Source organism: Equus asinus, chromosome 21, assembly GCF_041296235.1.
Source record: "Equus asinus isolate D_3611 breed Donkey chromosome 21, EquAss-T2T_v2, whole genome shotgun sequence".
Taxonomy (NCBI): domain Eukaryota; kingdom Metazoa; phylum Chordata; class Mammalia; order Perissodactyla; family Equidae; genus Equus; species Equus asinus.
The window spans coordinates 88,893,911-88,920,659 of NC_091810.1; the positions used below are offsets into that span (position 1 = coordinate 88,893,911).

General features: G+C 39.0%; 1 protein-coding gene across 1 annotated transcript in view; it reads right to left on the reverse strand.

Moving 5' to 3' along the window:
- The window catches only part of SLC9A9 (solute carrier family 9 member A9), a 511,724-nt gene that overhangs the window by 164,256 nt on the left and 320,719 nt on the right, over positions 1-26,749 (reverse strand). Inside the window, exon 12 of the mRNA XM_014852057.3 lies at positions 17,657-17,810. Within this exon, the coding sequence (XP_014707543.2) occupies positions 17,657-17,810 (154 nt within the window). The remainder of the gene's footprint in view (positions 1-17,656; positions 17,811-26,749) is intronic.

Consider the following 26,749-nt stretch of genomic DNA (forward strand, 5'->3'; position numbering starts at 1 on the left):
TTAGTGACTGAAAAAACAATCCTAGCCAAATGTTTGTGTTGAGCATTGGAGCAGAAATATTAAGTAAAATAAAAAATTAAAACTATGCCGTCAATATATACCAATAGCTTTACAAAATACACTTACTGTTTTGTGTTTCTTTTGTTGCCAACAGAAAAATTCTCCAAAAACCATTGCCTCAAAGTTTACCTTGAAAAAGGAAACAGTGTAAGTCACAGTTTGCAAATGCCCCACGTGACTTCTGTTTAAAATGGTTTCCAGTTGGCAGTCCCCAATGGTGCCCCTGCTAACTTCCGGCCAAAATGCTTTTGAAGACCCTGAAAAGGCAAACAACTCCAATACCACTGAAAACCCCAAATAATGGGGTGTTAGAATCTCCTAAGAGTTTGAGTAATCATAATGCTGATAAAGCTATTTTGAGAACAGAATCCAGCGGCCTACCCTACCCATCTCATGGAATACTGCATCCTTGCCAGTCTACGAGACAATGGAAACACACTTCGTTCTTTGCCCCACTCTCTGCCCCAATTTAGAGTACTTGTATCAACCAAAAAATGGATGGCAAAAAGTCACAGGGCAGGGGTGGAAGGTGGGAGTTGGGGGTGTTGTGCCAGCTACACAAAGGCAGGGACTTTAGTCTCTTCTAATCTGTGCTTTATCTGGTGGCTGGCACAGAGTAGAAGCTCAATAAATATTTGTTGAATGAATGTGAATGAATGAAGGAAAGGATGACGGACAGATGTTGGCATTTGCAATGGCACATTGCATTCTGGGAGTCTATGTCCCATAAGTAAAGTGGCAACCAAGGGTGGAGGTGGGGAGATGCCAGAGCAGAGTGCGCTGCCTTGGATCAGAGAGCCTGAAAACCAAACAGTGAGGACAACAGAAAATTCTACACACATAAAGCATAGCTTCAAAGATGAAATTTGCTTGTTCCCAGGGCCTGGGTTATAAATATTTCAAATTGACTAGCTAGCTATGGCTCCAAGAAAAGAATGTGATAAACAATCAGACGGGCATTGAGGGGGGCAGGGGAAATCCACACACCTGTCTGTGAGCAAACTTTGAATCTGGAAAGATTTCTCCATGTTCAAATGCCAGCAAAGACAAGAAAAGTAGAACAGAGCTTACCAAGGTGTTCTATAGAACAAGAAAAAAGGAACATCTTCCTGAAGACCTAGAAGAAGTGAGCTTCTGGAATCAGGACAAAGTTTGAGAAAGCTGTTAGGCATCCTCAAAAACATGCAATAATCCTAGACTATAATAAACAGGTTAGAAAGTCACCAAGGAAAGAATAGTTTACATTGTTGGTATTTAAATCAACTCAATCTTACTAGAAAGCAATTTGGCAAAGTATATTTTGAGCTTTAAAAAATAGTCTACCTTTTAAGTCCTTAATCCCATTTTTATAGATCTAGTCTAAGAAAATAATCAGAGATACAAAAATGTGTATATATTTATATATGTATGAAATAATCACAATGTCATTTATAATAGTTTAAAATAATTCTAGTCTAATATATTCTAATACCAATTTAAATAAATAATTTTGGTATATTCACATGATTTTGTTATTCAGTGCTTGAAAACATAATTTCAGGGGATAGTTAATAAAATTAGAAAGTTATCATACTATATTTTTAAGTAAAAAAATAACATCTGAATTTTGTAAAAGAAAATTTGATTACCAAAAGAAGTCTACAGAAAAACGTACTAAAGTGTTAACAGTAATTATCTCTATGTAAAAGGACTCCAGATGAACTTTATTTTTTAAAATAATTTTTAGTGTTCTAATTTTATGTAATAAGCACGTGTTAGTTTATATTCATAAAAATTAAACACTTGCTTAAATGGTATTGGTTAATGAAAAATATAATTAAGATTACTGTTTCAAACATATACATTTTCTCTCCTTTCTTTGAGAATCCCATTGAAATGACAAGAGAGCTGTACAAAAATGAATAGACCCATGGTGACAATAAATTAAAAAAAGAAAAGCGTGGGACTATTTTGATGACTAGAGCACAGTAAACTGTAGCCCACGTGGACAAAGTCTGCAGGGCCAGCCAGAGGGGCAGGTGATGCAGCCCAGTCAGGGGCTGCCCGCAGAGGGGGCTGAACAAACCCATTCCTAGCATTTCAGCTAGGTCTTCCCAAAGACGATATTTTGCTTGGTGGGGACTCAAGCGTGGGTGCTGTGCCCGAGGAGAAAGAGTGACAAGGTGGCTAGAGGGGACATGAGGTGACCCTCGATGTCCAAATTGGATCCTACAGGAAATAAGAAAAGAGCAGCCAGTGCCACTGAGAAGACAACCATTGAGATGCTTCTGAACCATCATCTCCAAACATGGGTCCCGCCTCAGTACTCCATTACTGGTCCGTCGCACTCTACGCGGTACATCTAGCACTGGGGACGGTGGAACCCTTCCCATCAAAAACAAAGAAAGCAAGCAAAGAAGAGCTGGTGTTCTTCCTCACATTACTCCTGCTCAGTACAATGAAATCGGCATTAGAGCATATTTTGCCTCTGATGGGCAATTCCCTGTCTTAAGCAATTTCTTCAAAGTGATAGTGTGTGATAGAATCCAGCACTTATTTTTAAAAAACTCCAGTTAAAATCCCATATTTTGGCTATGCAATTGATCTTTAGAGTAAATGCAAAATGGGAGTTTTATTGCAACTCTTTGAATTCTACACAGTAATTTTCCTTAAACCATTTCATTAAGGTTTAAAACGCATACTAGCAGGTAGAAGATTATAAAGATTAAAAAATAAGACTTTATTTTCTGAAGAGAAGTTAAGGACCCCAGGGAATTAAATGATGTTGATCAAAACACTGACATCTATTTCAAGCAATACTAGCTCACTGCTTACTTATAACCAGAATGAAATGGGGGGAGAGAGAGTCCCCACAGTCTGGTGCTTATAAAAATGACTTCTCTATATTGCTTTTACTTTTCATTTTAGGATTTCACATTACCAGGTCTAGAGGATAGAAAAGGGGCACGAAAATATAAGAAGGATATGACCGTTTTAAGTTTTATTTCTGCAATGAGAAAGACATACCAGACAAATTCGAAGGCAAACCTGAAGATCCACCAGCTATCATAAAATGCTGCACCACACGGAACACAGCAGATGCATACAAAAGGATATAAAAAATTAGAATGCAAGACCTTGATTACAAAAAACAGGATAGTGGAAAATTTAGTGTATATCTTTCAGAATCTGACATCTAGTAAGAATATAGGTAAGGATTTAGAGAATTTGAATAATAATCAAGAAACTCAATTTAATGCATACGTACAGAATGTTTTTTAAAAAATAGCAAACACACGTTTTTTGTCATGTTCATGGAACACACACCCAAATCAGTCACGTACTTGATCACAAAGAAAATCTTATATTTTATAAGTATAATTATTACAGGTTACATTCTCATAATTTGATAAATTAGAAATAAATAATAAAAAGGTGATAAAAATTGTAATCATTTGATAAACTAAAAACTCTCCCACAAGATGTTATTTATCAAAGAGGTAATGAGGAGAAAAGAGTGTTTTACCCACTGAGGTAAAGTAGCTCTTCTTTTCTTTCTTTCTTTGTTTTTAATGGGAAGGGTTCCACCGTCCCCAGTGCTAGATGTACCGCGGAGAGTGCGACGGACCAGTAACGGAGTACTGAGGCGGGACCCATGTTTGGAGATGATGGTTCAGAAGCATCTCAATGGTTGTCTTCTCAGTGGCACTGGCTGCTGTTTTCTTATTTCCTGCAGGATCCAATTTGGACATCGAGGGTCACCTCATGTCCCCTCTAGCCACCTTGTTACTCTTTCTCCTCAGTGGGTAAAACACTGTTGAAAACAAGATATTCGCACACTGCTCAAGTATCACCCCAGAAGTGAAAAACAAATTACGAAGGTAAGGCCATCCCTTTACAACGGAGGTTACCCTATGAACAAACAGCATCACCAAGGGTGGGACAACCTGACCTTATGTGCCTACTAAGATGAAATACACATTACCAAGCAAACAATATCACCAATGAATAGTCTCGCCAAAAATGTTCAACCTGAATTTCAAGCCTTGACCTAATTTCCAGTTTACAGGAAATATAGCAAAGAAAAGATATATTAATTAATGCTATGAGGAAACAAACAAGTCCAGAATGTGGAGTAGTGGGCAAAACAACTGACCTGGTTTCTTCTAAAAATCAATGTCATGGAAAAAGAAAAAAAAAAGAGGAGCAACTGATTTAAAGAGACTAAAACAATTTTTACCAGATGCGATATAGGACGCTGATTGGATCTTGAATTTAAAAACAGTATACAATTTTTTTTTCAATAACTGGGGAAATCTGAATATGTACTGGTAAAACTATTAATTGTTTTGAATATTTTTAAGCATAGTAATGGTATTTTGGTTATCTAAGAGAATGTCCTTATTCTTTGAAGATGCTTGCTTCAGTATTTAGATAAGAAATCTGTCCTTACATTCAAGTGATTCAATGAAAAATAAAGGAATAAATAAAAAACACATTTAATATATGTGATCTATATGTACACGTAGAGAAAGGTGAGAAAGCAAAATGGGCAAATTATTAACCATGGATAAAACTAGATAAAGGATATATGGATATTCATTTCACTATTAGGTTGAATCATAAGAAATTGCCAATACTTGACCATTTCTGAGCTACAAAATGACAGTTTTACATTTGAATACACCAACTACCACAGGAGACACTAGAAAAGTGATTAAAGGCCTACCATTAAGATGACTCCAGGAACCGGATGGTTTTACAGCTGACTTCTAACTAGCCTTTAAAGGCTAGATCATTTCTATGTTACTCTATTTCAGACCATGAAAAAATAGAAAAGTCTTTAGTTCCTGTTATGAATATAGTACAGCATTAATAGTATCTAAACCCAATAGGGATAGCCCTGTCTCCCCAAGAGAGAAAAAGAAAAACTATAGGCTAATCTCAGTTATTATTATAGATACAAAATTGTAGGAAAAAACAGCTATCCTGAGAACGTAAGGATAATTCAATATCAGGATATTTATCAATACATTTCATCACATCAGTAAGGAGAGGAAAAAACTATGTGTTTATCCCAGCATATGTTGAAAATGCTATTAAAATTCATCTGACATTTCTAATAAAAGCTGTGAGTAAAATAAGGTTATTTAATGAGGGCTCAATGTTGCTCAAAGGACTTTAACACACATTTTTTCATTTAATCTTCACACATTTAATCTCCAGAGATAGAAGCTGTTATCCCCATTTTCCTCTCTGGGGTAAACATCTAGGAGAGGGAAGTCTGAGTCATGTCATAATTTTATGTTTAACTTTATAAGAAATGGCTAAAGTGATTTACAGGTGGGCTGTACCATTTTGCATTCTCACCAGTAATGTATTCTCTCCAAGTCTGTAGTTTGTATTTTCATTCTCTTAACAGCATCTCTTGCAAAGCAAAATGTATTTCATTTTGATGAAGTCCAATTTATCAGTTTTTCTTTTATGGATGATATTCTTGGTATAATATCTAAGAATCCTTTGCCTAACTCAAGGTCATGAAGATTTTCTCTTACGTTTTCTTCTAGAAGTGTTATAGTTTCATATTTTACATTTTGATCTACAATCCATTTAGAGTTAATTTTTGTATAAAATCTGAGGTTTAAGTCAAGGTTCCTTTTTTGGCCTGTGGATATTGTATTAGGTTTCTCTTGCTGTGTAACAAGTTACCACAAGCTTAGAGGCTTAAAACCACGCCTATTTATTAGCCCACAGTTCTCTAGGTCAGATGTCTGCGCCACGTGACTGGATCTTTTGCTCAGGGTATCACAGGGCTGAAATCAAGGAATGGGCTGGGCTGAGTTCTTGTCTGGAGGCAACAACTGCTTCTAAATCTACTTCCAAACTCATTCTTGTTGTTGGCAGAATTTAGTTCCTTGCAGCTGTAGGCCTATGGCCCCCTTTTCTTTGTCAGCTGTCAGCCTGGGATGCTGTCAGGAGCCAGAGGCTGCCTGCATTCCTTGCCACGTGTCCACCTCCATCTTCAAGTAGCCATAGTGCATCAAATCCTTCTTGTGTTCTGAGTCTCTGAGTTCCTTCTATGACCAGCCAGAGAAAACTCTCTACTTGTGAAAAGGCTCATGTCAGCACCCTCCCAGTAATTTCCCTATTTTAAAGTCAACGGTGCCATATAATGTAACCTAATCATGGGAGTAAAATCCATCATATTTACAATTCCAAGGATTTTGCAAGGTGTGTACAACAAAGTGGGAGGGGCAGGAAATGCTGGGAGGCATTTTAGACTTCTGCCTACCACAGATATCCAATTGTTCCAATACGACGTGTGGAAAATCTTATCCCTCCTCCATCGAATTGCCTTTGCACCTTCATTGAAATCAGTGAGCCATATTTGTGTGTGTCTATTCTGGACTCTCTTCTGTTCAGTCGATCTATGTATCTATCCCTTTGCTGATACCACATTTCTTGGTTATGGCAGCTTTATAGTAAGTCTTAAAATCAAGCAATGTGAATCCCACAAGTTAATTCTTCTCCTGGGATTTAGTTTAGTTATTCTAGTCCCTTTGCCTTTCTTTCTAAGTTTAAAAATCAGTTTGTCTACAAAATATCCAGCTGGGATTTTGATTACAGTTGCATTAAATTTATGGATCAATTCATGGGGAATTAACATCTTAACTATATTGAGTCTTTCAATCCATGAACACAGTATGTCTCTCCATTTATTTAGGTCTTTATTGATTTCTTTCATTGGCATTTGTAATTTTCAGCATACAGATCCTACATGTAGTTTGTTAGATTTATTCCTAAATATTTAAAATTTTTGGAGCTATTGTCAATATGTTTTTTAGTAATTTGTTTCCAATTGTTTATTTCTAGGGTATAGATACATATTGGACTTTTGAGTGTTGAACTTGCACCCTAGAGCCTAGTTAAACTCACTATTTCTAGAAGCTTTTCTTTTTGTAGATTCTCATTCTACATAGACAATTCCATTGTTTGCAAACTGGGCACTTGTATTTTTTCCTTTCCAGTCTGTATGAATCTTATTGATTTTTCTTGCCTTATTTCACTGGTTAGGATTGCCAGTACAACGTTAAATAGAAGTGGTGAGTGGACATCCTTGTCTCATTCCTGATGTTAGGAAGAAAGAATTCAACCTTTCACCGTTAAATATGATGTTAGCTAAGGGTTTTTGTAGATGCCCTGTATCACTTTAAGGACGTTTCCTTCTACTCCTAGTTTGCTAAGAGTTTTTTTTAAAAATCATGAATGAAAATCACTTTTTGTCAAATGCTTTTCCTGTGTCAATTGATATGATCACGTTTTTCTTTAACTTGCTAACGTGACAGACTTCATTGATTGATATTTGAGTATTGGACCAGTCTTGCATTCCTGGGATCAATTGCATATAGTTGTGGTATTTAGTCTATTTATGCATTGCTGGATTTGACGTGCTAATATTTTGTTAAGGATTTTTGCATCTATGCTCACGAAAGGTATTGGTCTGTAGTTTTACTTTCTTATGATGTTGTTGTCTGGCTTTAGTATTTGAATACTTTTGGCCTCTTAAAATGAGTTGGAATATGTTCCCTCCTCTTCTATTTTTCAGAAGAGATTGTTTAGTACTAGCATTATATCTTCTTTCAAAGAAAAATTTGCCAGTGAAACCATATTTTTTGGAAGGTTTTAAACTACAAATTCAATTTCTTTAATAGATATAGGATGATTCAGTTTGTTTCTTTTTGAATGACTTTTGGTAGTTTGTCAAGGATTGTTACATTTTATCCGTCTTGTTGAATTTATGTGCAAAGAGTTGTTTATAGTATTCCCTAATTTTCTTTTTAATGTCTCTAAGTTCTGTCATGAGATCTCCCTTTCATTTTTGATATTGGTGATTTGGATCTTTTCTTTATCCTTTTGTTGATCTGGCTAGAAATTTATCAATTTTATTGACCTTTTCAAAGAACAAGATTTTGGTTATTGACTTGTCTCTATTGTTCCTATATCATCAGTTCCATTGAGTTCTGATTAAATCTTTTATTATTATTCCTTTTCTTGCTTTGGCTTTAGTTTGCTCTCTTAATCTTCTAATCCTGGAAGATTAGATTGTTGATTTGAAACCTTCCCTGTCTTCCAGTATAAGCATTTAGTGCTACAAATTTATTTTTGAGCATTGCCTTAGCTGAATCTCACAAATTTTGATATGTTACATTTTCATTTTTCTTTACTTCAAGATATTTTCTAATTTCTCTTGAGTTTTTATCTTTGAACCATGGATTGTTTAGAATTGTGTTGTTTAATTTCTAAGTATTTGAAGATTTTCCAGTTTTTAAAATGTTATTTATTTCCAGTTTAATTCCATAATGGTCAGAACAGACATTGTATGATTTTAATTCTTAAATTTTTCAGGTTTGTTTTATGACCTGGGATATTATCTATTTTGCTGTATCTGTGTGCACTTGAAAAGAATGTGTATTCTGCTGCTGTTGGGTGGAGTGTTCTGTAGATGTCAATTAAATCCAATTAGTTAATGGTGTTGTTCAGTTCTTCTATACAATTTCTGATTTTCTGTCTGTTTGCTATACCAATTACTGAGGGAAGAGTATTGTAGCTTCCAACTATAAGTGTGCATTTATCTATTTATCCTTTCAGATTTACCACTTTTTGCTTCACGTATTTTAAGGCTATGTTGTTTGGCACATACACATTTTCTATAGCAATGTCTTCTTGGTAAGTTGACCATTTTACTATTAGGTAATGTCCTCTTTATCCCTGAGAAATTTTCTTGCTCTAAACACTGGTCTGTCTGATATTAATATGGCCACTCCAGCTTCAGTTTGATGTTTCCATGGTACAACTTTTATCCATCTTTTTCCATTTTTTAATATTTAACCTAACTATATCATTATATTTAAAGTGTATTTCTTTTAAACTGCTTTGGGTTTTTAAATATTTTTTATTTTATTCCTTTTTCTCCCCAAAGCCCCCCAGTGCATAGTTGTATGCTCTTCGTTGTGGGTCCTTCTAGCTGCAGCACGTGGGACGCCACCTCAGCGTGGTCTGATGAGCAGTGCCATGTCCGTGCCCAGGATTCTAACCAACGAAACACTGGGCCGCCTGCAGCGGAGCACACGAACTTAACCACTCAACCACGGGGCCAGCCCCTAAAGTGCATTCCTTATAGACAGTGTATCAGCATATAGTTGACTCTTGTTCTTTATCTACTTTGACAATCTCTTTCTTTTAATTGATGACTTTATACCATTTAAGTTTAATATAATTATTGATACATTTGGGTTTAGCTCTACCATGTTATTGCCTGTTTTCTGTTTGTTCCCTCTGTTTCTTCCCCACCTGCCCCATTTCCCTCTCTTACTTTGTTTGAGGTTATTTGAATTTGTTGTGTATTCCACGTCATCTATTGGATTTTTGACTATATCTCATTGTTTAGACATTTTTAGTGGTTGATCTAGAAATTACAATATACAATATAAATGCTTTACTTTTCACAGTCTACCTTAAACTAATATATTACCATTTCAGGTGGAATGTAGAAAACTTACCACTTTACAGGTCCCTTTAACCACTCCCCTTTTTGGATAAACTCATAAGACAATCTTAAATTTTTCTTCCAGCAGTCGTATATATTTGAAAGGTCTTAAGAGAAAAAAAATAGTCTATTATATGAAATAGATATTTATCATTTCTGTTGGCCTTTCTTCATTCCTGTTGCTCAAAGTTTTCCTCTAATATCATTTATCTTCCATCTGAAGAAATTCCCTTGGGTTTTTTTGTTTTGTTTTTTTTTTTAGAGCAAGTAAGCTGGTGAAAAATTCTATTGTCACTTTTGTACAAATTGAATAATTTCTAATAATCTATCTTCAAGTTCACTGACTCTTTCATCTGTCATTCTTTATTTTGCTGTTAAGCCAATCCAGTGAATGTTTTATTTTGGTTATTACATTTTCATTCTAAAATTTCTATTTATTTATTTTTTGTAGCTTTTATTTCTCTGTTGATTTTTTCCATTTGTTTCCATTGTGTTTGCTCTTACTTCTTGGGGCATCATTATAATAGCTGCCTTGAAGTTCTGGTCTGTTAATTCCAACATCTGTGTCATCTTGGGGTTGATGCCTTTTGCCTTTTTTCTTGTGAGATGTTAAGATTTTCCTGGTTTTCATATGTTGATTAATTTTGGATTTATCCTGGAAATTTTGAATATTATGTTAAGTGACTCTGGTCTGGATATGTTAAGTAACATAGGATTCTCCTATGGAGAATGTTGATACTTTGTTTTATCAGGCAGTCAATCATATTAGGTCCAAGACACAAGTTTTTACCTGCCTTCTGTTGCCTGTGGCTCCAATGTCAGTTCAGTTTCAAAGTCTTTGCAGTGCTATTCAGGTCTGTCCTGCATGTATGTCATCCATGTCCAATCTGGGACTTGAGTGATGCTCTGCCTTGTAGTTCATTTCTTAAAGCCTTGGTGTACTGCTTAGGGTCAGATATATGCATACACAACTTGGGGGTGAGCCCAAAAGTTTATACACCACTTTGTTGGATCACTGTGTTGCACTCCCTCCATTCCACTATCTCCTCCACATTTTCTGGCTTCCCAAAGCCCAGGGCTTTAGTTTCCCTACACTGCTACATGTTTCCCATGATTTTTCCGTAATATTGTGCCTGCTTCCAAGGTCAAGCAGTGAGAAGATTAAGAGAGAAAAAAAATGCAATGGGAATTCTTCCCAAGGTCTCAGGACCTCAGTTCTTCTGGTTGGAATTTTAGGGGTCTGCCTAACTGTTGCTGCTATCATCAACACTGTTGCCTCAGAATTGTCTGGTATTGGGATGAGAGAGAATAACATAAACAACAATGACAAACTCAGAGATTTCCCCCACTCTTATGACCAACAGGGGTCCCCTTTCCTGTGCTTTGTGCCAAAACCAGAATTTCTTTTCCAATTCTTTCTGTCTCCCTGGTTGCATAATTCTGGTCTTTTAATTGCCTTTGAGTCTAGGTCAAAAGATTTTAGAGAGGGAAAAAGTGGAAAATTCACCACTGGTTTGATAGTACTCTAAATTCCGGTTTCCTTCCCCAATCTGTCTGCAACCATTTACTTTAAGAGTCCCTAGATAGCTGCCAGATGCATTCTGTCCAGGGATTTGAATTGCATTCAGTAGAAGAGACAGAGGGGAGTAAGTAGGCTCCGTCTTGACCAGGAGTGGAACCCCCTCCGCAGCCTTTTGAATAATGAGTTCCATCTATTGCATTGAAAATAACTTTTCAGACTTCATCTGTACCTAAAGTAATGATACACCTATTACTTAACATAAGGCACCTGTATTGGATCATGCTTTATGATAACAGGCTAAGAAATTCTCCTCAATAGAACGGAATGTTCATTGTTTGGTGAACTTAATAAATGGGTGAAGCTTATTGACGCTGATGTTCTCAAGAGCATGCTAGAGAAGGTAAACAAGAACGTGCCTAGTGGAGGGCAGCTGGCAATTGTGAAGATAAAGACGGTTATCTCTAGAACTGGGAAGATCTTGTACACAGAAAGAAAGCATATCACAGAACCCAGGCGGCACTGGAAGCAAATTTAGGAGCTGCTAATTCATAGTGCTTGTTATAAACCTAGGATATTTTTAAGTCAACAATAGGTTACTACAGATATCCATTATCTCTAACAGAATATATCAAACTAGATTGATTCGAGCAATAAATATTTAGAGTTATGAAACACTTTTTAGACTAGCATAGGGAAAATAGGACATAATTTTAAATGAGGGGTAGGGGTAGGAAATATAAAGTATAAGTCTCCATTCAAGTGAGTAAATTGGTTTTCCCATGTTTCATGACAAAGGGTATGTCTCAGGCCTGTCAACTGATACAAACTTATACAAAATATACAAATTGGTACAGAATGAATACAAAATAATAAAATTGACACAAATTGATGAAATGGTGCAACTTAAATGCCAGTAAAGATCCTAAGCAAAGATTACGTTAAGAAGGAGATGAAAGCATGTTCTAGAATCTTTCTGAGCTGTTGGATACACAGAATGCTTTTTGTGAGCATTTTTCTTTAAGAGGTTTATCATTTTGAATGCCAAAATTAGAGCTGCCTGTAAAATTGATGAATCTAGTTAATACATAAAATGAACCAAGCTCCCCAGAGACTATTTCTTTCTATTTCCCACGTAAGCTGTGCTTCCACAAATACAATTCATTAATAACACTTTATATGTATGTATGTGTGTGTATATATGTGCCATGGGCAGTAAAAGAGTGTTTGGATACGAAAGGGTCATCATTGCTCCTTTGGGTACATTTGTTGAGCACTTACTGTATGCCCTAAATTCTTTATACACACAACACCTTACCCTGGTAACAATCTAAAGAGGGAGATATCATTACTCCCACTTTACAGATAAGAAAATTGAGACATAGAGAGGTTGGGTTTATTGCTCGAGGTCCCACAGCTAGTCAGAGAGTCAGGGCTGGGACCCACGCTGTCTTCCTCCGGAGTGTGCGTGCTGATTTACTACATCAGCACATCAGTGGAGCAAATCGTTAAACATGCCGGGGACTCTGGATACCAGAAACAGCAAATGGAACACAGCTAGGTGCTAAGGGAACATAATTATATGTATTCCTCCATTATATTAAACTGACATTTCCTCACCCAGTCATAAAGAAAGTCTGTAAGCAGATGTATTTAACTGTGCTGTTGTTTAAGATTAAAAAATTTTACTCAGGGCAGTTCTCTCTTTACCCCTGTGTGCGTTCCTATGATGGCTGTTATTAATAAATCTGTAGCCAGTGGGTATAAACGTAAAAGTGGGTAAAGAAAGCATTCTAGGATGGCATAAAATGGGGATGGGTCATAAACCAAAAATAGAATTTAAATATTTAACTAAAATAACCATAGTGGAGACATTGCACTATCTTAAAGTTATTCACTGTGTGATGGACGCAGGCTAGTGTGTGCAATTTATTGTTTGATTATGGAAGAGACTGACAGCCGTCTGACTTAGGATCCTGGATGGGGTCAAAGATGGCCGTGAGGGTGATGAATTCCTTTAGTTCCAAGTTCCTACATTTGAGGACAAACATCCTCGCCTGGCTACTTCAGACCAGGGTGGGCCCTGCTTGCCCTTAACTGTTCTGAGTCAGAGAGAACCTACACGGAAGAGTTTCTGTGCTGCGTGAGCAGGTCAACCCAGCCACTCACGAAGGAGGAAGATTTCCTGTGTTTGTTTTTATCAGGCCTGCTTGGTTTAAAAAGTACGTCTCTTTTTCCCCAGATGATTTGTTAATCAACGTGGATTGCAGGCATCAGAAATAAGCTCATTTATTTAGGGCAGCAGAAGAATGCTCTAGTTGGGCGTGCGGGCCCTGGGCTCAGGCTGCCTGGGCTGGGGGCTGGCTCTGCAGTCTGACAGCGGTGTGACCCTGGGCCGCTTTGCTGGGCCTCACCCACCCTGGGAGGTGGCTACTCCTAACATCACTACTGTCCCCAGGGACCTCCCTACGGTCCCCATTTCACAGATTAGAGGCTGAGTCACAGGGAGGTTATGTGTCTCACACTTGATTATCTTGTATCTGGCACGGAGCAAGTACTCAATAAAAGCTGGCTATTACTGTTTGAGACGTTAGAAGTCAAACTCTAGAAGCTGTGGAAGTCATCTTGCTGGAGCACTTTCTACTGTAGTCTGGAACACAAGTTCTGAATTGCTCTGGTGTGCAAGGCTTTCTGCACTGTGGTTCAGACACTTTGAAGAGATGGTCCAGCATGCCCATCTGGGGGAGTCCAGGAGAGGTTTGCACTGTGGCATGGGCTCCATTCTCATGTGCTTTGTTTGCTCCATGTGGCACCCTACGCTAAACTGAGGATGGGGTTTCACCCCCCGACCCCCCACCCCAACCCCAATTAATCACCACTGCCAGAGGGCTCTGCTCTGTCAGCCTTTGAGGTTGATTTGTGGGCATGTGGGATCATTTGGGGGGTACCCCTGTTTACTGGACTCTGCAGGACAAAGCCCGACACCTTTGATCTCTTGTTTCCTGGCTAACTAAGAGCAGAGCTAGTCCCTGGAGACTGCGGCCGGGTTTTCCTCGCGCCATCACTACTGATGGATTCTGCAGGAGGGCGGAGGTCCGGATTCTAATCAAGAAATCATTCTGCTTTCTTTTCCGTGACAACCTCCAACACAATACTGTACGTGTCTTTTCTTTTTCTCTAGATTTTTGAGAAACAAGGTCTGTGATTTATTTCAAATGCTGCATTAAAAATATTTTATTACTTTTTAAAAGAAAATAAAACAGCTTTAGGACAAGAAATTTGTGCTTAGGACAAGACTTAGTCAATGGAGAATTTGTTTCAGATGTAAAGATCATTCTGAGTGTCTCTAAGCACAGGATCATTGCTGTTTTAAAGTTGTTTCCAACAAAGTGCCATTCATATTAACACTAACATTTTTTACCTGATATAAAATATTTTATCTGCAGCCTACTGTGGTAGTCTCTGGCTGAATGGCGAATTTTATGGGGATTTAAAAAAACTCAAGTACCTACCTAATAAGAGAAAAAAATGTAGAATTAAGAAAAAAATCAAGAAGGGAAGGCAATGCAAAGCGTCTAAATTAATCATATACCACGAGAGAATGTTGAGTTCATTCAACATCACATTTGTGTTCCTGCCTCTTGGGTTTCCCCACTGCTGTCATTTTATTAAAACTCCAATTTACTTACATTCTGGCATTTTATTGGAAGTGTCTGACATGAAAGTTGGTTAATGAGACATTGCTCTGTAAATAAGCAAAGCCTTGCTAAATATAGTCCAAATGATGGACAACTATCATTTAAAAGCTATACTGAAATTAAAGATTTCTTTGATAACATTATAAACCGGGAAGGAGAACATATGATGGTGTCACTGTGACATGGTTGAACCAAATTTAAGTCACGCTTGTACATATGCTGGCTTATGGTTCTGTTCTTTCACGTTTATTCTGTCATGTTTTATTTCCCTCCCATTCATCAACACACGGTGACTCTTCCTCAAGTTAACCCCTGCCTCCCTCAGTATAGGTGCTACGGAGTTGAAACTGAAGGCTCAGGTGTGCCTGACCCCGCACAGCTCTGGGCAAATCTGGCAGTATTTACTATTAGCTCCATCTCCACTAGGGGTTACAAAGTCTAAACTAGCTGCTCTCAAAGTGTGGTGCTGGAACCTGCAGCATCAGCACTGCCTGGAATGTGGTAGAAATGCAAATTCTTAGGCCCTGACCCAGACCTACCAGATCAGAAACTCTGGGGAAGGGGCCCAGCAGGCTGAGGTTTAATGACACTCCAGGTGGATCTGATGCTCACTCAGGTTTGAGAGCCATTGTCTTAACTTGCTGCCCTGAATCCGGTCTGCCCGGCTTGACTTCCTGGGTACCCACACATCTGTGAACCTTAGTTTACGCCCTCTGATTTCCTCATGACTGGGTCTCTGGTCTCTCTGAGTGGGCTTCTGCTCTGATTTCAGATTAACACTCGAGTTCCCAGCTGAGATTTCCACCTTGCCTATTAAACGGGGCCCTGTCAACTCCTTTCCCTAAATACATCACAGCCCTGCCTTTGCCCTCTCCCCTCCTGGCTGATGGCCAAGTCTGGCATTGAATCAGTTGAGTCATTTGGAGCCAATTCCCACTGGGGCATCTCTGTGACGTGGCGATGGTCATATCGCTGGCCTAATTCGACTTCCAGGCCCCCCGACCTGCGGACGCTGTGGTTGACATCACTATCTTTCCTTATCAGGCCCTATCCTGTAGCCTGGATAATTGTTCTAACCTGCCTAAAGCCCCATTAGTACACTCCCCTCTCTCTGCTGATCCGGATAGCAAGAGACCGCAGAAGCTATGACATCTCTTTGAAGTCAATGGGTGCCTTCAGAAAACACTATAGGAGAGTTAGGCAAACACTTTAGGATAAAACACGTTACTGATTTGGGGACAAACTCTTCAGAGTAAAAAAAGACAACAGTAGAAAATAAGTTATGTTTGAAATACTTTAAGAAAATGTAGACATTACTACTTTATGTTCTGAATATTCTAATCTACCTGACCGAGCGTTCAACCTTTTATCTTATGGGGACTGCTATCCTCTAACTTTTGTTTTCCAGGCCCTACTTTTTCCATGCATGGATCCACTTACTGAATTTTATTTTCCAGAAACTTGAACACACCACTGTCTTACTAACAGTTCACAGGGCACGCAGCACCGTAGAGTTTAATGTAACATGTGTGCCCATCCATAGGTGCCGACACAGGTAGCCACCGCTGTGAAAGAAATTGCAGGTCACATCTATATGCCTAGAAAATAATTCAACAAGCATTGCAAAACACTCTCCATTCACCTTTGGTCAAAGGCCGTTTATGTGTTTAGCAACATTCACAGTACTTCAAGAGGTTCTTTTTTCTTTGAATTTGGTTGAATGCATGGCCACCTGGCTGAGCTTAAGCATAAGCTTGCTTATACTAGACTGTGAGTCCTGCTTCTGCCTCCTCTTGGTCATGGATCGGAAATTATCAGTAAGTGCCTAACAAAAGCAATTTACATTTGTGGTTATATTCACTTAATTTTTCTTGTAGTACTTATTTATTCAATCTTACTATGTGCCAGGCACTATATTGGTGCTGGAATAAGAGAGTCTTGTCTGAAAGGACCTTCTTGGAAGTCATTTTCCAGGCAGATGGATCTTTTCCTGTCAGATGTGATGGGTATGGATCGGCCTTACAGAGAATGGGCTGGGACCAGGGAGGGGCTGCATGATCATCAGATACATGGCTTTGAGGAATAAAATGTGATTTACCTAAAGCACAATTACATTCTGGGACATGAAAATGATCCGGGTCAAATACACACTTAAATAAAGACGACAACATTTTAAAATAGATTTCCCCATTTATGCAATTGGCACAAGCTATCCATTTTTGTCAATTGTCCACTATCTATGTGCCTCAGGTTTACAGCAATCATTTGGGCACTTTTTATTGGAAGGCTCCAGCTGCAGTCTTGACCCTGTTTCCCTGTGAGAAATTGTCTAACTTGTGTCATAGCATCCCTCTGGCTAAACATGTGGCTCACGAATCAAATATGTTTCAGTGTTTCCTGTGTTCCTAATTCTGTCCTAAGTGCTGTGAGGAATTAAAAGCAAACAAATTCACTTCTCCCTGGTATTACAGCTTTTCTGTGTAAATCCTATCGGATCGTGAGTATAAGATATGTGTTTGAAGACGAGCTGTGCGTCTTACTCGTTTTTGTAAACTCCATAACATATCATTGTACTCGATAAATATTGTTGAATGGGAGAATTCACAGATAGATAAATTCACTTCTAGAGACAGGCTATGAACAGACAACATCCTGAGAGTTCTAGGACTCTTGGGAAAGTCAGTTCCAACTGTGATGGGTGATACTGTCTCGCGTTGTGAATGAAGGTGAGCTTTGCCCAGGGAGGTTAGTGCACAGACCTGCCATTGTCCTCTAGACCAAGCCAGCAACACCAGCAAGGGACGAGCCCGCTGTGCCACCTGATGGTTTCCTTTGTTCCACAGCGCTACTCACCTGATCTGAAGCCAAGTCAGCATGGGGGTCGTTCCTCCTCCAAATACCCAGACTGTGAAGAAGACGAGGAGCAGCGTGGTGCTAAACATCATTTGTTTGGGCTGAGACTCCGTGTCCCGAATAGCTAAAGCAAATGCTATCGCTCCTCGTAAACCTTACGGGGAAAACCAAAAAAAGAAAACAAACACCTGCATGAATCTCATTCTCATTTCATTGAATTTATCTGTACAGTTTGCTAACAAACACAATTACGCTCTTAAATTAAATTTTTTATTTTGAGATAATGATGTAGATTCACATGCTGTTGTAAGAAATAAGACAGGCTTACTGTGTACCCTTTCCTTGCTCCCCACCACATCCCCCCAAAACATAAGGTCTTGCAAAACTCTAACACAACATCACAACCAGGATTTTGACATGGACACAGTCAAAATACAGCACATGCCCATCACCACAAAGATCCCTCATGTTGCCCTTTTTAACCACATCTACTTCCCTCCCTCTCACGCCCGCCTCAACCTCTGGCAACCGCTAAGCAATTCTCCATTCCTATAATTTTGCCATTTCGAGAATCTTATATAAATGGAATCATGTAGTATGTAGCCTTTGGGAATTGGCTTTTTTCACCCAGCATAATTCTCTGGATATTTGTCCCAGTTGCCGAATGTGTCAATAGTTTGTTCCTTTTTATTGTTGCGTAGTATTCCATGGCATGGATGTTCCATAGTTTGTTTAACCATCCATCTGTTGAAGGACATCTGGGCTGTTTCCAATTTTTGGCTGTTACAGATAAGGCTGCTGTGTGTGATTGTAAGTTTTCATTTCTCTGAGATAAATGCGTAGGAGTGCAATCACTGACTCCTGTGGTACTTGCATATTCTTAAAAGAAATTACCAAACGTTTTCCAGAGTGGCTATACCATTTTACATTCCCGCTAGCAATATATAAGTCATCCAGCTCTCTGCATCCTCACCAGTATTTAGTGTTGTTGCTATTTTTTATTTTAGTCATTCTAATAGGTGTGTGGTAATAGCTTATTGTGATTTTAATTTGCATTTTCCTAAAGGCGCTGAACATTTTGTAATGTGCTTGTTATCTTTATACCCTCTTGGGTGAAATGTCTCTTCATGTCTTTATCTCATTTTCTAATTGGATTGTTGGAGTTTTGATTGTTGGTTTTGAGAGGTCTTTATATATTCTAGCTAATAGTCCTTTGTCAGAAACATTGTTTGCAAATATTTCCTCCTGCTCTGTAGCTTTTTATTAATGAAGTCTAATGTGTTGATTTTTTTCCTTTTATGAATGATGTGTTTGGAGTGAAGTCTAAGAACTCTTTGCTTCGCTCTAGGTCCCAAAGATTTTCCCCTATGTTTTTAAAATGATTTCTAAAAGTTGTTTAGCTTTACATTTTACATTTAAGTCCACGATCATTTTGAATTAATTTTTGTATAAGGTGTGAGGTTAGGTTGAGCTTCATTTTTTTGCCTATAGATGTTAATTGCTCTGTTAAATTGCTTTCGCACTTTTGTCAAAAATCACTTGGGTATATTTGTGTCGATCTATCCCTGGGTTCTTTACTCTGTTCCATCGATCTATGCGTCAATCTCTCTTCTAAAACACACTGTCTTGATTACTGCAGATACACAGTAGGGCTTTATATCAGGTAGAGTGATTCTTATATTTCATTTTTAAAGTTGTTATATCTATTCTAGGTCTGTTATGTCTTTTCTAGGTCTGCCCCTAAATTTTAGAATAATATTGTCTATATCTACAAAAAAAAAAACTTTTTGGGCACAATTTTTTTAAAGAAATCAAATGTTAGACAATAAGGAAAACCAAGCTTATGCACCTGTGAAAGTTAATAAATAATTAAATAACATTTAAGACTTACTCTAGCCTGACTAAATACTTTACAAAGTCTATAATCTAAACTAACCTGTTAAAACCTGCTTTTTGCATGTTTTATTTTTCTTCTTTAATAATAATCCGCTAATAGAATTCTTATGACTCCATATCAAATATATTTGCAGGAAGAGGTATTAAAGATTGAATGCTAAAATTTCAAATCAAAACATGATGACGTTAAACAAAACAGAGATACAGACTTTGAAGAAGAGTAAATAAGGGCACAAGCAGTAAAGTAAAAACGTTCAAGTGGAAGGTCTCTCTTGGGTAACATAGATGTACAAGACATTTACGGGCCCTGTTATATCAGGTAATGACATATAAACATTTAGAATGACAGCCAGTATAAGTCAAAGAGGTAGTGGTTTGGTTATTTTTATGGGAAGGTTTATATGACATACATAAAATTTCAATGGTCCACTTTTTATAATATTTACTGTATCATCTAGGTTTCTAAATTCATAAATTTGTATTCATACATTAAAAGAATTTTAGGAATTCAATACCGGATAGGATGAGGAAGACTGTCTCAACTCTGGTTTTTATCCCTGAGTTCTCAACTTAGAAAATAATGCTCCTTTCTTATCTCCACGCTGAGCATACACAAGAGACAAGTGGGGTAACACAAGATCCAGAGGATTAGACTAGGGAGACTTAATATATTTTGCCCGAAACAAGGAAGCCTAGGAAAGAGAGAGGAAATGCACTCTGATTATAAAATACCTTCAAGGAACAAAATGTAATGGAGGAAGGAAATTATTCTAAATCTCCACGTAGACAAGGAAATGGCCCGAAGATAAAGAAGATAACATTTGAAGTAGATATTAACAAAAAGTTCTTAAACATCAGAAATTCTGAAGGCTTGAGATGATTGTACTCAAGAAGAAAAGTCCCACACCAGAGAGGTCCATGCGTTCAGACCCAGCTGGGGACGAGAGAGTAGGGATGTTCGTAGCCCTTAACACTGGGGAGTATTTCAATGTTCTCGCCGGGAAATACAAATGGTGTCATTAGGGAATGGAAACTCAAGGAAACAGTCTTGCAACAGACTTCCGGATCTGAGGAGAGAATTTACAGGTCAAGGGAAAGCTCCTGGCAGTGTTTAATTGCAGTACAAGTTTAGAAATAGAAGGTGATCTTTTCATTTTCTCTTTTCCTCAAGCTCACATTGCTAGAAATGTCCATAAAACAGCATTACTCCAAGTTAGGTGGTGGGTATTAGAAGTAGTCAGTGATGGGACTCTTTAAGTATTTATTTTTATTTTATTGAATATTTATAGGTTTTTTTTTTTTACTTCACGTTTTTGTGAGAAAGAATAGAATAGAGACCGGAATACAAATTAAAACTTGCCATCTCATACTTATTGTAAACTCTCTCATGTTAGCATCAAGGACAAGGAAGGACACAATCATTTATCTTTCTAAGTACGTTTGATAATGTGTTGTTATTATGTTAAACTAGCATAACTATGCTCTTAAATCTAAATTATCTATACATGAGCAGTTTTTGGCTTAAAAATATATTCAAAAGATATCTGTTATTCTGACTTCTAAAAATATATATAGTCTATTTATAAAGCTCTCTATATTTACAGGAGATGAAATATAGAGATCTCTAGGGGAAAAAAGGAAAAGTTCAGCCACTGCCTTGTACTTGTGGCAGGTTGACAAATATTGCTAATTAGGGCCAAACTCCAAGATGTTGACAAGAGGATACCTTCTCCATATGATAACCACCTAAAAAAAACACAGAAAAAGGGGGTTTTGGGAGAAAGGATCTTCTGTCTATAGCCCTGGTCACATATGGCGCATATGGCACACGCCACATGTGGGATGGCCTGGCAGCAGGAGAAACGTGGAACAGAGACAGATGAGGTTGCTAAGTGGACAAAGTGAAGCTAATTTAGAACTCGAGATAAGAACTGTTGCTGTGTCTCACTCATCTTTCATGATTCCAAAGTTATTTATCACACATTTGGAGCCTGGACAATTGTCAAGTCAGTGGCCATTGATGGCTTCCTTCAGTACATATGTGTCTTGGTCTGCCACAACAAAATGCCATAGACTGGGCAGCTTCAACAGCAGACATTTCTTTCTCACGGTTCTGGAGGCTGGAGGTCCAAGATCAGGGTGCCAGCATGGTTGGGTCCTGGTGAGGGCTCTCTTCCTGGCTTGCAGAAGGCCGCCTTCTTGCCGTCTCTCCATATAAGGGCACTAATCCTATCACAGGGGACCCACCCTCAGAACCTTATCTAAACCTAGTGATCTCCCAGAGGCCCCACCTCCAAATACCATCACACTGGGGTGGTGAGAGCTTCAACATACAACTTTGGGGGACACAATTCAGTCCCTGGCAATCCACACTGATGACCTGCTAAGTGGAGGTTCTGTGCAAACTTACCTACTTAACCCCGTGGATTCGGGAAACAGGTGACTTTAGGATTGAAATAAATTACTTAGGCTACCAGCAAAATATTAGAAATAAAAAATGATATTGAGTAAGGAGTTTCTTTTAACAAAACGTTATTTCCAAAGAACACATACCATTTTGCTTAGAAACTCAGGAAATCCAGAACTCACTGTGAAAACTTGTGTTTTGTTTTGTTTTATGAATAATTTGACCCTTTGGATTTACCTTTCTTTTTCTCTTTGCTTTGGCCAACTAATGGAAATAATTCTATACTTTTGGGGGTTGATAGACTATACCATTTCATTTTAGATGGGTTCACTTTGCAGAGATTTGATATATTTCAGAGACTCAGTTGGAAATTTAGCATCGTCTTGGGGAATAAAAGAATTACCTGCAATTAAATGTGGTTTCATTTAAAATTGGTCTGTAAGGGATTCTTATGTTAATTATGTTGATGTTCTATTCACAACAACAGAAGACTATTGAACCAAGGCAATCTTTCTAGCAAGGACCCCTGCTGCATAAAATGTGCAGCTTCCTGTTTATCTTTAAAGAGCAAAAGTGAAACTTAATCTGTTATAAATTTGCAAATGTGTTCTGAATGGGTGAGGGTAAGATACAGTTACATTTAAATCACAGGAATATAAGGATCCCCTAGGACATTTTTATTGAAAGTATAAAGCAATAGTCAAAACCCAAACATTTATTGAGCACTCACTATGTGCTACAGACTACCCAAGACACAGTGGGAAGGCAATGATGAAGTTTGGCTCCTCTATTCCAGGGCTCACGTTCCTACAAAAACGATTCTCTTAACAGGTAGACTGTGATAAGGCGTATTAGAGGTGTAAAGAGTGTGCTTTGCATGCATCGACTGATGAAGCAAAAGGTAAGATTGCTAAACCTCCTGAGGGCCCAGATCAAGACCATTGTCAAAGATGTGCAGTGTTTACGGCACTGAAATCAGTGCAGGGGTAAAAGAGGTCTTTGTATACGTGGTTTTCTGTACCTGAATCATTTCTCCCACCCAAATTCTCTCCATTCTTTTTCCTATAACCCTCACACAGACTTCACCTAATTCCAACTGATCTTCAGAGCTCAGGTGTGCCACTGATTTCTCTACAAGTCCCCTCTGAGGTCTGGGCCTGGGTCGGGCTAACATCTTCCTAGGACAACCTGTGCTTGCCCTATCAGGGGACTTAAGACATGACACTGTGACTGGCTGGTGCTTTGTTTATCTGTAACACCTAGAGCAGCCAAGCCCATAATGGGCGCCCAATAAATATTTGTTGATTTGTAAATCAATGAATGGGTGAATGTTCTGATTCTTCATGATTCTAGATTACATGTAGAAAAGTGATTGATACTCAGCCAATGGAATGGATGAGTAATTGTTTCTGCAAGTTCAGCTTCTGCCCTTTTTATTATTTATTGAGACCCCTAAAGCCTTATATTGAGAGTCAGGAGACTTGGCTTCTGGTCCCAGACATGCCCCAGACGGGTTGCATGATCATAAGCAGCTTGCCACATCTGGATCTGCGTTGTCTCATCTCCAAATGGAGGTTTTAAGATTAGACTTATGGTCTTTAACTAGAAGTGCACATTAGAATCAGCTGTGGAACTTAAAAATACACGTGGTCATTCATGTTAGCGCCCTGACTCTAGAGATTTGGATTCAGCAGAGAAGGAGCTGGATCATAGCTGAGGCTCCCTCACTCCCCACTCTGCCAACCTGGTCCAAGGCTCATCACCTCACACCCTGGCTGTGCCCTGACCAACCCTCTGGTCTCTTGGCCTCACAGCCTCCAGCCTCTCCTCCTTCCAGATTCTCCATGTCCCTCTGGACAGTTTCCTCCAAACCTATCTTTATGAGGTTGTGATCCCACCCAGCAACCATAAGTGGCTTCCCACGGCCCATAGAAACCATTCCATCGACCCTCACCCCACTCTTCCCATTTACCTCCCCTGCTCCTCTGTGTATGTTTCACACCAACAGGTGGTCTTCTCTCTTCCTGTAAACGATTGTTATCCTTGCCTCTGTGCTGTGACCCCACTGTTAACCCCTTGTTTCACTTCTTTCTGTCTCTATTCCACCTCCGTGAAGTTTTCCCAAAATACTCTGGTCCATGTTGTTCTCTCTTTCTTAGAAATCCCATAAAACATTTTGCTCATGCCACTGGTATTATTAAATGATAGTCTGAGATCAAGCAGTAGTTTAATGTGATCTGTTCTTTTCCCTCGATTCTTAATCTTGTAAAAGTCTGCAATTACATCTTCCTAACACAGTTCTTATATCTCTCGTAGTACCCAAAACATGAAACTCCGCAAATGCTTTTAAGTTGAATGATTGCAGTGGTTTCAGACTCCCTAGCTATGACGTGGTAATCAGGTATTCATTCATTCATTGCTTTATTTATTCAGGCTCCAAGGGACAGCAGTAAACAAGAGATAGTCTCTGCCTTAAACGAGCTTCCAGATTAGTTGAAAATGAAAAAATACACACACACATATGCATATATACACTATGTCAGGTGCTATGAAGAAAACCAAAGTAGAGTAAGAAGATAGAGAATGTACTTAGGTGAGGGGTGGTGGTGTTTAGGGTGGTTAGGAAAGCCACTCTGGTTAACTGACATTTGAGCAGAGACTCTAATAAAATGAGGGAGAGGCCATGTGTGTGTATCTGGAAGAAAAGCATTCCAGGCTTCGGGAAGAGTAAATGCAAAGGCCCTGAGGCAAGGATGTACCTGGCATGTTCAAGGAGCAACGAAGGGGCTGGTGTGGCTGGAATGGAGTGAATGTCGGGGCGGGGGGAATTGGAAGGAGATAATGCTGAAGAGGTGACAGAGCCAGATCATGTTGGGCTCTTGAATAGCAAGGCTTTTGAATTTTGTTTTGAGATGGAAAACTTTAGGAAGGTTTTGGCTGGGTAGTGATAGGATCTATTTTACGCTTAAAAGGACCACTCTGGTGCTGCTATGAAAAACAGATTTCCAGGCTGGAGGTAGGAGGTCAGTGAGGAGGCTGCTGCATTAGTCCAGGCAAGAAGTGAAAGTGGGTCAGACGAGGTTGGTAGCATGGTGGGTGCTGGAATAATGCCAAAGGTCGACGATATTTGCTGTTGGGTTGGACGAGGGGTATGAGAAGAAGAGAGAATTCTAAAAACTTATGGCCTGAGCAACTGGAAGAATTGGGGGAAACCATGGGAACAGCATGTTTGGGTGTATGGGGGAGATCAAGGCTTATGCTCTGGCCGTGGGAATTCCAAGATGCCTGTTAGACTGAGTGGGTGTTTGGATCCGAGAGTCAGGAGTTCAGAGGAGAGGGTAGAGTCATTTTACTGGAGAGAGTGGGAAGATGGGGGTAAGGTTTGGAGCTGGAAAAGTGTAGGAAGATAAACTTTACTGTAAATCAACTTTGTTTCTCCTCAAGGCCTTTGAAGGTCTGCTCCTCCCACCTCCAGCGCTCCTCCCAGGCTGCCCCTCGGCCCGCTGTGCCTCATCACATGAGTCCTCGGGAAGGCTGCCCTGATCACGCCGTCCAAGTGCCCGCCACTTTCACCCAGGTCTTTTTTGTATGTTTTTTATTGCACTTATCACCACTGAAATTATCATGTTTATTTTTTAATGTTTAACATCTGTGTCGCTTCACAAGAAAGCGAGCTCGGTGAGAATGGAGCCTCTCATGGGGCAGGCGCTCTCCAAGCACTGGATGAATGCATGGTGAACGGATGAGGGAAAGGTCATGTTTTGCATTTGAAACACAACTGGACCCTGAAAGAAAATGAGCAGTAGGTGGACAGGCATGCAGAAATGTCCCTGAGAAACTGACCCATCCTTTAAGAGTAATGTCCCTTAGATGAGTTATTTTGCTTCCTTGCTTTCCATTTGGGATATAATCCATTGCAATCCCTTTTTTCCTTTCACTTCAAGTACTGTAAGAGGATTGATTTCAAAGATTTAGCACATTCTTATTAATCTGATAAATCAGACCCTGGTTGGGTCTGCAATTGAATTATGTATTACCTTTACCCCCTGCTGAAGTCAGATGACCTTGCGAAGGGTAACTACTTTCAGCAAAAACGTCAGTCTGGTTTCCAAATAAAATTCCAGGATAGTACAACCTTGCTACACCGTTCCATTTTCAGTTCAACATCACTTTATCACATGGAAACGAAGCCAACAGATTGTTTCAGTAGAAAAGCCTTCTGCATTCAAAAATAAGTTGAGTTTTTTCTGGAAACTAAGTCTGTGTTAGACAAGCAGAGCTTTCTTTCCTTCACTTCTCTTCCTGAATTTGAATCATTAAGTTTAAGGCCACTGAGAATCAATGCGACATAACTTCAGTATATTTTTACATAAAATGAAGTTTGTTTCTGGAGGCCTTGGGCAGCCAGGAAGGGTAATTGTAAATAGGATTAGCTCTGTCACGGCTCCGAGTCAACATGCATAGATGCCTCTGGCATTGGAAGTTTATTTTTATATGGGTAAGGTGGATATGGTAGTGAACTGTGGAATAATCCTTGCCACTAGCTGAAATCTTCAACAGAGGGCTTCAGAAGAAAGGCTAAGAGAGATCACATGAAGTCAACATTATATGAGCAGCACCCAACTTATGGCCAGATTGTGTTCCAAAGGTCAACTTAACACGTTTTCTCTTCAGACCAGCCGTTCTCAACTTGGGTGATTTTTCCCCCCATGGAATATTTGGCAATGTCTGGAGACATCTGTGGTTGTCCACACCTGGGGTGAGGTGGGGGTGGGCACTACTGTTAACCA